The sequence below is a fragment of the Wyeomyia smithii genome, chromosome 3 (genome assembly GCF_029784165.1).
Source record: "Wyeomyia smithii strain HCP4-BCI-WySm-NY-G18 chromosome 3, ASM2978416v1, whole genome shotgun sequence".
Lineage (NCBI taxonomy): Eukaryota > Metazoa > Arthropoda > Insecta > Diptera > Culicidae > Wyeomyia > Wyeomyia smithii.
In genome coordinates, this window is record NC_073696.1 from 243,706,358 (window position 1) to 243,719,177 (window position 12,820).

The 12,820-nt window shown below is 36.7% G+C and overlaps 1 protein-coding gene across 1 annotated transcript; it reads left to right on the top strand.

Annotated features, from left to right (window-relative positions):
* The first annotated feature begins 10,294 nt into the window (after positions 1-10,294).
* Positions 10,295-12,362, top strand: LOC129727860 (uncharacterized). Its single transcript, XM_055686097.1, has 3 exons — positions 10,295-10,794; positions 10,854-11,025; positions 11,096-12,362. Exons 2-3 carry the CDS (start codon positions 10,856-10,858, stop codon positions 12,156-12,158), a joined length of 1,233 nt encoding a protein of 410 aa, XP_055542072.1. The 5' UTR covers positions 10,295-10,794; positions 10,854-10,855; the 3' UTR covers positions 12,159-12,362.
* The last annotated feature ends 458 nt before the right edge of the window (positions 12,363-12,820 follow it).

A 12,820-nucleotide genomic window follows, 5' to 3' on the forward strand; every position in this document is an offset into this window, starting at 1 on the left:
ACGGAGGAATCTCGGTATGGATTAGGTACCTCCGTATGGACAAAATTTTAAAAAAATAAGGATATCTATCTCTGAGCTGACATTTTCATTCAAGATTCAAGCATTGGGAAAACGGCAAAGAATGTTGCTAATTTCGTTGAAAAAAACCTTGGCATTTGCACACACTACTGACATAACAATTATTTTCGAAAAAATTTTGTTTTCCAAATAATGTACTGTACCGTAAATATAAATGCTTTCCGTACTTTTTAATTATGAATCAGAAATCGTTTCGATTCAGTGCATCTTCGAGGGAAAAAACATGAAAAAACGCCGAAAAACATATTTTTTTTTAGCCACGCCCAAGTCTTTAAGAGACTGCAAGAAACTAATGAAACCACCTGGGGAAGCTAGTATTAATCCCCATCTTTCGAATGAAGACTATTGTTTTTGCAGCTTTCTGTAGCTTTTCGAAAAAATTTATTTTGAAAAAGTGCATTTTTTTACCTAAAATGTCCTAAACCCTATGAAAAAGTTGAAAATTCGCCCAAGGTATGTTCGGCAGAATGATGTGTTTTTCAAATGTGAAAAAATATTTAGAACATAGTAGGCCTCTGAAATCACATCAGAGGAAGTTATTTGGCATTTTTCGATTTTAAGAAACTTTAAGAATGTCTGTGCATAAAACTAACTATATGTGATCGATTTTTAAGAGATAGAACGAAGGTGTGTTCAGCAAAGTTTCTCTACATAAGGGTGAACTTTTAGGTGAATTAATCAAGAATTCAATTGCATCGAAAGATGCCCCTTAAGATCTACAAAATCTTTGTCGAATACACTCTAGCATTTGAATGGCATTTTTATATTCAAAAGGCTGACGTCACGTTTATCGCGCTTTAAACCCTGTGCAGTGGTCCCAAATTACTGCCTTGCGGGACACCCGATAAATTCGAGAAACATGCAGATTGCTGTGATCCAATCCTAACGCATAACGTTCTATCTACTAAATAGGACCTTAACCATTGTACGATAGCTGAAGCTGCTCCTAATTTTTCCATCTTAGCAAGCAAGATTTTGTGGTCAACGCGATCAAATGCTGCTTTCAAGTCCGTATTAACCGCATCGATTTGTGCACCTTCGGACATATTTTGTAGGCATGTAGCGGCAATGTTGAGCCATTCGTCAGATATTTAATCAGTTTGAAGTGAACAATTTTTTCTACAAGCGTCGGACACTCTACAGTCTTTGGAAGACTTTTCCTCAGGAACAAATATAAAATTCAAATATTATGTATCGATATATTTTTTGGAGCTAACTAGACATCTTTGGAGAATAACTTTTGAATACGGACGGCCCCTTTTTAAAATCCAATGGAAATTTATAAAATCGGGCGCAAAATATATTTCGACCGATCGATCTTAAAATTTACACAGTTGTTATAGGACTCATAAGGAACACGAAAAGTGCATTGGAGTAACAGAATAACACCATCAGTTCTCTCCAACATCCAAAAGCAAATCGCTCCGTTCAATGCTATATGATACAAACCCCGCTAAATTCAGATATATCCAACGGTATGCTGGACGTCGCTGCACCTGAACGCATATAGGTGTCAGATTTACTATCAAAATGTTCGAGGCTTATGAACGAAGATTGATGACTTTTTCATTGCTGTATTTAACGGCGAAAACGACGCCATCATCTTGACGGAGACCTGGCTGAAAGACGATATCAATTCCATGCAGTTGTTCGACCAATGCTATTATCTATACAGGAAGGATCACATTCCTAAAGCGACTGGTAGAACGCGAGAAGGAGGCGTTCTTATAGCTATCAAGAATCTCTTTAGTTCCACTCTCTGTTTGGTTAGTATCGATGATAGCCAAGAACATCTATGGGAAAAGGTTAACTTTATTGAACGAGTTAATTGCCTATGCGTGGCTCTTCCTGGATTTATCGAGAAACCACCCTGTTATAGAGAAGCTCAGTAGTTCGATTTCTTACGTAGCAGAATGACTTCAATCTTTCGAACTTGTGCTGAATCAGCTTCCGTTAGTAACACTTTTATTGACAATATGATGAAAAATTATTCATAAAGAGTCTGTTTCGATGTGTAACCTTACAGAGCCTTCTGAAGCGCTCATTTCCTAGCACATCTGCTCCTTACGGCTCCCATAGGCTTTAGTGAACCACATTAACTTCTTGACTTCGCACGCGCTGGTTTTGAAGGTCGGAATTGGTCATCAGTTTACGTCATCAACGAGGCAGTTCAATTCTTCAACGCAACTTTCATACAGCTATTCCCGATATTCGTACCAACTCGTCGCCTGAAAATGTCGCCTCCGTGGACCAACAGCTGCCTTCGCTATCTGAAGCAACAACGTTCGAGAGCTTTGAGACAGTACTTAAACAATCGTGGTTCGGCCACGAAACGAAGGTTTATTGGAGTGAATACCAAGTATAAGTTGTACAAACATGCCCTCTAAGGACTGTACGTGCTACGAATGCAAAATACCCTAAGAACTCAGCCAAAAAGATTTTCGGGCCCTTGTTAGTGAGAAGTGGACGGAGCACGGTCTACCTTCAAGTATGTTTTTGGACAGCAAAACCTCGAGGTCCACTGTTTGCAAAACGCTTTGCTACTGTGTTTGACGACGCAGTATGCAGCCACCCACAGATTGATGATGCGCTTGGAAATCTCCCTTTTTGGCACGGTTTCAATGTTTTACGGGTTGTCGACAACACGGATGTTCTAGTAGCTGTTAGAAAATTGAAGTCCTAGAAAACACCTGAACCGAATGGAATTCCTTTAACTGTGTTGAATAATTGCGCTGTTGAACTACGCGCGCCATTGAAAGCAACATTCAACCTATCTTTATTACGAACGCCATTTCTAAAATTCTAAAATCATGTTTCCAGTTCTTGAAAAAAGTAACAAAAGATGGAAACTTTTTGAGATACTGATGAACGCAGAAATCTTCCGAACAGCAAAGTCATATATTTCCCATGAGCAACACGGATTCTTTCCTGGCAGATCCATTTTAACGAATCTACTACAACTTACATCACTGTGCCTTACCTCCATAGCATAAGGGTACCAAGCTGATACAGTCAGACGACTTGAAAGCAGCCTTCGACAAAGTTAGCCGTTGCATTTTGCTTGCTATGTTGGATTTTCTTGGCGTATCCTCGAATCTTGCCCGCTGATTCGAATCATATTTGCAATCGACGATTATCTGTTAAACTAGGGTTCGTAGAGACAGATGAATTAACTAACCGATCAGGTGTTCCCCACGGTAGCAATTTGGGGCCACTACTATTCATCATATTTGTCAACGACGTGTGTCTATCGCTGCCTAAGGACTGCAAATTGGTGTAAACCGAAGACTTGAATATTTCTGGCTTTATTAGCACTTCTGTCGACTGTCAGATTCTACAGAATACACTGTTCGTTCGCTAACTGGGCTGAGGGCCTAGCCCAGTTAACGAATGTCGCTCGCTAACTGGGCTGACAATTCAAATATTGTGAATTATCGAGGGGGATTCGGATGTAATGGCTAGGCAGAACTCTCTCAGCGAAAATTGGAAAATGTTTCAAACAAATACACTAAAAATCCTGATTGATGAACAGAAAATGAGATAAATTGCTGGCCTTGCGTGTGCTTTATTCGCACTAACCGTCGCCTGGAAACATGTTCTTTTCATTAAATATTTTTTCGACCTGGAAACCAGTAGATGGATATCTAGTGGATCGCATATGTGATGACAACCAAAATCCATTGAACTGAAAAAATCAATCTCAATTACCTATTCATGTGCCCCTATCTCGTTTTGGCAGCAATATGATAAACGCTGATTTTTGACGTTCATCTGTGTTTTAACTGGGCTATAGCTAACGCTAACGCCCAGTTAAAAAGCAGCCCAGTTAAACAGTACCCAGTTAGCGAACAGTTACTGTATATTTGACAGACTTCATGACTGGTGTCAGGGTATCGAAATGCCCAGAGATAACTTTTGCAAGGAAAAAAACATTCTATTCAAGGGAACTACCATATAGGCACCGAAACCATTAGCCAAAATATTTACTGGTGTTGAACCATTACTTTCGAGAACACTACAGTCACGTAATCAATAAATCTAGGCGGTATCTTGGATTTATTTATCCGGTGTCAATGGAACTTCGTGATTTTTACTGCCTGTGATCTTTGCACTATAGCCTAGTGCGATCTGTTCTAGAAACAACTGCCGTCGTGTGGAGCTTTTTTTCGCAACACCTATAAATGAGAATTGAAAAAAAATCAGTCAAAACTCATTAGTTACGCTTTGAGACAGATTCCTTGGAGAGATTTGTAACAAATTTGTATGTGCAGATAAAGCTCTAGATATTAGCATGATGTATAGATACAGTTATTAGCTCTTAAATGTTCATTTACACTGTTTGTCGGATGAATGTAAATCAAATTGAAATGAGAATAAAATATCACTCAATATATCAATCAATATAAAAATTTGCAAAAATATATTTACTTTAAAATAAACAACTTTAGTCTTTCAGGATTGTGAAATTTCCGTTTCGTATTCTACCTCTGCCTCTACTGTTTGTTTGTGCTTCTACTACGACTTTTGCTTCTGCTTTTACTTCTACTTCTGCTTCTACTTCTATTTCTAATTCTGCTTCTGCTTCTGCTATACTTTGCTGTTGCTTCTGCTTCTGCCTCTGCTCTTGCTTCTGTTTCTGCCACTACTTCTGCTTTTGCTTGTACTTATACTTCTGCTCCTGCTTCTACTCGTACTCTTGCTCTTGCTCTTACTTTCACTACTATTGAATTCTGACAATAGCTCAAAACTTGTGCCTAGAAGCCACTAAGTTTCATAAAAGGGAAGTAAATGTTCCTGAAGATGTTTCACTGGAACTGAAACAGTTATCTAATTCTTTAAGATTTTTTGAGCAGATTTTGTTTGAATAGATCGGTTAAATTTATTTGAGCTTGACGACCGCACATTCCGTAATTGCTCCTCCGTGATCGATCTAAGGTAGTGAAGTTGCACAAACAACCACGTATATGGCTACTTGGGATTAGTTAGCCATCCTCAATGTACAACAATTCAGTAGCTTCCATTTTATATAGATCGATAATGGCACCGGCCACGTCCCACAGTGCAACGTTCCATAGACTAAAATCAAAAAAGTGGACTTTTTATTGAACCAATTCTATATGCTGATATGTTTCATACATGTTTGAGACATACTGTAATGATATTATTAACCTAGCAAGTTATCCTAATTGCGAAAGCAAACAAATCCTAACAATTAAAATTACAAATTTCTAACAGTGTTGAGAAGTCACCATTTGTGATTGGACACACATACTCATTATTTACTAATATTTATCATAAATACTTAAGCTACTAACAAATCCCCCCCTTACAAAAAAAAACCTCGCAAGTTCACCAATACGATCATGAAAAGCATTTACTGTAACTGTAACTGTATGTAATGTAACTACTAGATTTCACATGTTACTATTCAGACATAACGTAGCGCATTTGAAAGTTAATTGCTTCTTGGTAATGCTTTTTTTTTGCTTAGAGAAAAAAGACACTTTCGGATTAAAATCGATCGTCAAAAAAGCACCCCAAAGTACCTCTCTGAATTTCACTTTTTCCCCTTATTTGGAATATCCTTCAAACTTTGGAAGTGATTGGCATTGCTCAAGTTTGCTCTTCCAACCAGAATTCGCGTTTTCGAATGATACCTCTGGAACCAAGAGTGAGCAATTTATCGTACATCTGTCCCTTAATTTTATGTATATCACGTAATTTATGTGTAAAACACATAAGATTCCTGAATTAATGATGTCGAAATGGTATGCAACAGTAAACCGTATATAAACATAATTAAAAGGGATATCAATAAAAGTAATGATAAAAACTAATAGTCATGGCATTTAAGTCACGTTTTAGTCAGGCATCGCAAATAAATTATTTTAATATGCTTTTCAAGCCTTTTATCTCGAAATGGATAATATTCTTGGAAAATTATCATTTTATGCTTCTGTACAAAAAATGGAGTTTGAGACATTTTTGCGATTACGTATTTGACATTCGCCAATTATGCAAATGTTAGCTCTCATCGGTACTAAACATTTTTCGTGCTACACAAATTGAAAAAAATACTAGAATGGCTGTTTCGATTTTTGTCCCGCGTTATCTCATACTTTCAACGCACTGTGCGTCCTTACGATCGTTAGGGTAGGAGAGGATGTCGTAAGGAAGAAGATATAACGAGCGTTGTTGTCGGCGATCGAGTTTAGGTCTGCATCTCCAACGCTGCGACGAAAAGGAAGAATTGCGTCATCATGATGAGTGACTGAGACAGACAGTGTTGCGCGCGAAGTAAATTCATTGCGAAGTCGAATGATGAGTATCTTTCTTGTCAGACCCCGCGACACAGTAGTCCAATAAGACAAAAAGTGGAATTCAATTTCATAGCAGCTTTCACCTTCATCCTAGCTTAATAGTGTCTTAGGGATATGTGTTTGTATGAATGACCCGCATAATCTCAAATTGTTAAAAAAATTGTTAAAAACTTTTCATAGTTTACTATATTGAAAATTAAAAGCAATAATTTTTTTTTGCATAAAGAGTTGGGGAATGGTTTATTCCACAAAGTTGTAGAATATTTGAAAATATGAACCATTGCTGAACAAACAAAAATCCTATGTTCATTATATACAAAGTTACGAAGTATATTATATGAAAGTTACTTAAAATTTAGTATTTTGTACTTTACTTTTTAGTTGCATTTTACAAAAAAAATTTTGTTCGGAGGAATTGCTAGGGTACAAAAAACACACATTTTTGACAAAGTCCATACAGCTCCAGGACTTTCCTTTACAAAGTTATATTATATTTTAGCTTATTAACTTCAAGAACGTATAGGATATCGGGGGCAAGTAATCATGATGTCAATACTTTTCCTTGAAGTTAAGCTGAATTGCTAAAAACTCTTGCGGGATCCATTTGTCTCAGTCCTTCCACATCAGAGTACAGCGAGCATATGTAACAGTAGGTTTTCACATATTGAAAATACTCACTTTTTTGGGTCAACAGAGGGGGTTAAAGTTTTAAAACATGCAAAAATAAGAAACTTTGCAGAACATATAAAACTCATATCTTCGTTGGGTACAGAGCTACAGAGTATTTTATATAGAAGTTGTTTTAGAATCAGTTTTTTGTGCGTAATTTGTGTTAGTTACATTTTACAAGAAAACGTTATTCTAAAAAAGCATTTGAACATATAAAACACACATTTTCGTTGAAGACTACACATCTCTAGGGCTTTTCCTTACAAAGTTATAGCATATTTCAGATTACTTTTGCAATAACTTTAAGATTATTTTATTAGTAGCCACGAATTCAATCGGTTCATCATTTATATGGATAATATTATGATCAATTGATTCTCTAGATTTATTTATCAAGAGAGCCTTAGTTTTGTGAGAATTTCATAACATATTTCTGCAAGACCATTCATAGACATTGCGTTAATAAGACTGAACATCAACAGCAAACATGTGTACAAAACAGAAAAAGCGGGCCAAGAATAGAACCTTGAGGTACCATGGAACGGGGTGAAATTGATCATTTTTATAACAATTTCCAATTAACTAGCTTCATGTACATTTTTCCCGAAATAGTATAATTTTAAAACAAGTACTGGTATGTGCTCCAGTCAACCTCTATGGCTATTGGTAAAATTTCTATCGTCTACTTCATGAAATAAATTCGATAATTCTATGGGGTAAATACATTCTTTTGGCAAAGGGCTTTTTTTCGATATGCAAGAGATAAATGATGATTTCTGTACTGAAAAATAGCATTTACAGCTAGTTTGGAAACGAAAATAACGATATTTCATGTTAAAATTTGTTTATTTCGGTTCACGAGCTGCTTGTTGTTAAATTTGCTCTTATTTGAGCGTCGTTAGACCGATTTCAATTCGGCAAAAAAAAATAAAATCTTTGTGGTTTCCTGCGAATTAATCAGTATTTCTTTAATGGTATGGAATGATCATTGTTGAAAATTACATTTTTTGAGCTTTTATCAAACTTTACTCACTTCTCCAAATTTAAAGTAATTAACCCTCAACTAAGATTACTTTAAGCAGTTTTGACCGAGTTAGAAAATTTTTTCGAAAATATGAAAAATTGCACCGGGCATGCAAGGGTTAACTTTGACAGGTATGTGAATCATGCAAAAGTTGCGTTTAAGGACACGTTAACATTGCCTACACACTTAATTTATCCCGGTAAACTTCCCAACAGCTGATTGGGCTCGGCAAAGTTTTCAACAAATGTCAGCAATATATTTCGACGAACATTCAGCAAATATATCGATTTACCGTAAACCAGCAAGTATTGACATTTCATTTGCCGAAGTTCTTGAAAACTCTGCCGAAAGTTTGTAGAACATTTCGCTGAATTTATCAGCTGTTAAGTTCTCGGCAATAAAATCTAAGTGTGTAGTGTTGTAAGAGCAATATCTTTTGATTAGTATTTTTTATAACGAATTTTCAGGTGATCAATTTCTCCCCATTCCACGGAACACCAGATTTAGTTGGTTCAAACAAACACAGAGTTATAACAGACCACAGTTTGAAAGCGGTTTTCTAGATATGATTTTATAAGGTTTACGGTAGTGTTATAAAACTGAAAAAAATTATAAGTTTATGTAACAATTTCGTATCCAGCTTTCTACGAGCGGTAATGGCGCATGGATTTGACAATGGGACACCCGAAAAAATGTTCAATGCTAAGAGTTGGCGCTGTAGTGGTAGTGGTAGTAAAGTCGAAATTTCCACGAGCATTTTGCTCAATGGCCGAAAAAACTGCTATTAGTTACCCTGTTTTTGATTATTTTAACTTTCTAGTACTTGCTTTTACTACATGCAATCTATTTTTATCAAAAAACTTGATTTTCCTATACAACTCAATGAACTCAATGGAGTTGTATAGGAAAATGAAGATTTTTGTTAAAAATAGATTGCATATAGTAAAAGTAAGTACTAGAAAGTTAGAATAATATAAAAACAGGGTAACTAATAGCAGTTTTTTCGGCTATTGAGCAAAATGCTCGTGGAAATTTCGTATTTACTACCACTACCACTGTAGCACCAACATTTTTTTGGGTGTCCCATTGATGTAGGTTGTCAAACTACTAATTCATTGAATACTTCGATTGAAGCGGATAGGACACCCTATAGAATGCTTCGGTAAAATCCAGCGTTTCCAGGTATCAGAACTTATCTGAATTATCCAGATTTTTGAACATGTGTCCAAACCGGTAGATTTAATATCCAATTTTCCGGATTTATCATAAATAATCCAGATTTTATTCTCTCTGTCTCGCATGACAATTTGGCGCAAAATTTTGCAATTTTGTTACTGCAAATGATGCGTTCCCCCAGCATTTTAGCCGAAAAACAAATTACCTTTTGCTCCACGAAATTTTTCCGAAACCCCGATTGGTAGGAAGTAGAAAACCCCAGTTCATTGATGAAGTTTGAGCTTTGAGTAAGAAAAGGCTTCTCGAAAACTTTCGAAAGTAAATTGGGTCCAAAAGCCATACCAGTTTTTATATATCATTCGAAAAAGCCGCGTTTTCTGAGCAAAACGTGATTTTTTAAAAATGTTTATCGTTTTCCTTCGATTTTTAAATGAAGAGTGAAAAAACTGCTCGAAAGGTCTTAGTTGACGTTTCGCCCATGTACGGTATATGAGAGAACTGTTATTTAAGGCATTTCGAGCAGTTTTTTAATCTTCATTTAAAAATCGAAGGAAAACTATAAACATTTTTTAAAAATCACGTTTTGCTCAGAAAATTGCACTCTTTCAGCTGATATATAAAAATCAGAAAACCGTTTAAAACTTCAGGACTTAATTTCAACTGGTAATTCCACCACGCAAATTATATAAAAATATACACCTCAGAGTAATTATGTACAACCAATTCCAAGTTAAAACCCGAGTACTTTGAATTTCAAAATGTTACAACTTGGATTGATAGAACGCTGAATATCAAATATTTAAAACGGTAAATGTTTTATTGAAAAATTTGAGACGTTGCTAGCCAAGTCTGGAATCCTCTAGCCAAAACCTCACCCGCTTCAACCAAACTTAGACTACTAACCAGCAGATGTCACTTACTCATATCAATTTAGGTACAGCGGTATCCTCATGAGCTATGCGCACACGATGCGATGCCAAACATTTAGCTAGCGGCAACACATGTAACATCTATGACTGTATGCATGATGCAAATACGCCACAGCTGGTGATAGCGAACCAAAACAGAAAATAAGAAAATCGAAAAAGATAATTACAAGCCCTCTCTTATTTATATTTTCACTACCGGACTCTGCAAGTGATTTTGGGAATAGCTCTGTGATCGAGTGAAGTTAATGACACAGGTACAAAAGGTAATATCTGTGTTCTCTTCATCACCCACATCGTCAGTGTGTTTGTTGATACGCCGTTCGAAACACCACACGGATCGAATACATGCTCGCAAGAGTGGATTCTGGTTTGTAGTAACAATCCTGCGAGAAAGGTTGGACGTGCAAAACAAAGTGTTTTTTAACTTCTGCTAATGCAGGCAAATTTACGGACGTGGTGCTAATATATTGGCCAAAGAAAGAACATCTCAACATTTCGTCATCTTTGTTCCTCCTCTGCCAGTTCATTGTTTGCCACTGAACCGCGAGGAGTGTTTTTTAAGCTGTACCCTACCGGCCCGATCGAAATCAAATCACAGGTAAATAAATTGCGTCTGAGCAAATTCAGTGACATTGAATGCTATTTTTTATCATATAGAAATGGAAATTTCGGATCAATACGTAACACCACCAGCAGAAGAGTCGAAACCCACTACATCAGACAGTGAATCGATGATATCCAGTATAGAGGACATCCACAATTGGTCTTTCGTCACTGACCCCGATATGCAAAACGACGGGCAACCGATAGAAAGTGGAAGCATTGAGTGGTAAATTTGCATTGTTTTTTTTTTTCGAGCTTGATCGATGTTCTCATTACACTAAAATTATTGCTTACAGTTGCCGCGAAAGTTTCTCCTCTGACAGTATCAGCGTTATTAGTGAAGGGGAAGATCTTCACTTGGAAACGTTCAGCTCAGTGCAGACGAATACTAGTTCTATTGAGTTGATTGATCACACAGAAAAATATGTTGAAAATTATCACAAAGCAATGGCAAGTCAGGAAGCGTTACCAGTACGGAAAAGCGTAATTTGGACCACTCCACTGGTGCTGGGTGTCGTCCTTGCCACGAACGCTGCTATTCTGTACGGTCATTCGAGAATATATCAGAATGTAATGAACGAGTTTAAAACCCTTCAGGACATTAGGGTATCCGAATTGATGAACAGTACTTCCAAAAGTTTGAAATGCATTAACGACTTGGAAACAGAAAACGGTCAGCTAAGAGAAGAAATAGAGCGGCTCAAACGGATTGACATTAAATCCGAGCTGGAGAAGCATATCCACCAGACAGTACTTAAACTTTTATCTGAGCATAAATCCAAAATGGATGATTATCGGGAAACAGTGAGAAATGCGAAATACCATGAAATTCAATTCAAAACATTCCTGAATAATAATTCACCTTCAAAGGAAATTAAGGATGAGGCAGCCCAGCCGGAATTTTGCTATGATAAATATGCAACACAAGATGCAACATTTTCGGAAAAATGCAATTTCGGCCATGATGACAACGATCTCAATAAAATTCCTCAGGCCAAAACACGACGAGGCCGTAAGCGTCGGCGCATACTACCCAAAATTTGCTACAATAAATATGCCACACAGGACGCACTATTTTCCGAGGAATGTAACTTCGGAAAGCATACGAAAGACAAATCTGAGACTTTCAAAGATTCCTCAGAACAACTCAATGACTACTCGAAACAAAAGGTTCTACCCAGCTTCTGCTACAACCAGCGTGTAACCCAGGATGCTCTGTTTGCGGAAGAGTGCAATTTTGGAGAAAGCCACGCCAGACACGCCAAACCGAAACTGATGAAGGCAAAAAAAGCAACCATTAAACGAAGCCGACAGGACCGGTCACCTCGCGGCCACAACCTGCCGAACGAACGAAATTAGTTTTACACAATTCGATGTGTAAGAATTAATATACGAGAGATTACCATAATATTTGGCAACAATGGCTGTTGATCGGCAATGATATGCATTTTAATCTGTGAAACGAATAGATCTTCATTTTACCGTTATAAATAAACATACCAACCTGAAAAATAAACGTTTTGGTTCCTATTCGAACAGCAAATAAAGTTTGAAAACAATGAAATGCACTCATTTGTTTTCAGTCTAGTCTCGTGCCAGATTATTTTTTACAGATTGAGCTGTAATTTTGTTTAAAAAATAGTTTTGCTGAAATGCAATGAATATTCTACAAACTCCCATTTTACGATGTTTGGTTAACGAGTTATTAGTTTTTAAAGCAATTCAAATTAATTTTGATTTTTTTCGAAGAAACCCACCAATTCTTAATTTTTTTTCAATTATGCTTTGTCATTGGTTTAATTAATGAAAAACGTGTCCACTTTTCCACCGAACAATTAACTTTTTCCCAATCCCAATACCTTGCGCACAGGCGTGTTGTTGAGGCGTATTATGCGTATTATACGCCTAACAAAAACATCACAAAGTTGCATCTTACGTGAAAGAGAAGGACGATCTGTCACTAGCTGGTAATTATAATTATTATCATAAGTATTGCATTGGTAATCGAATTATGAAAGAAA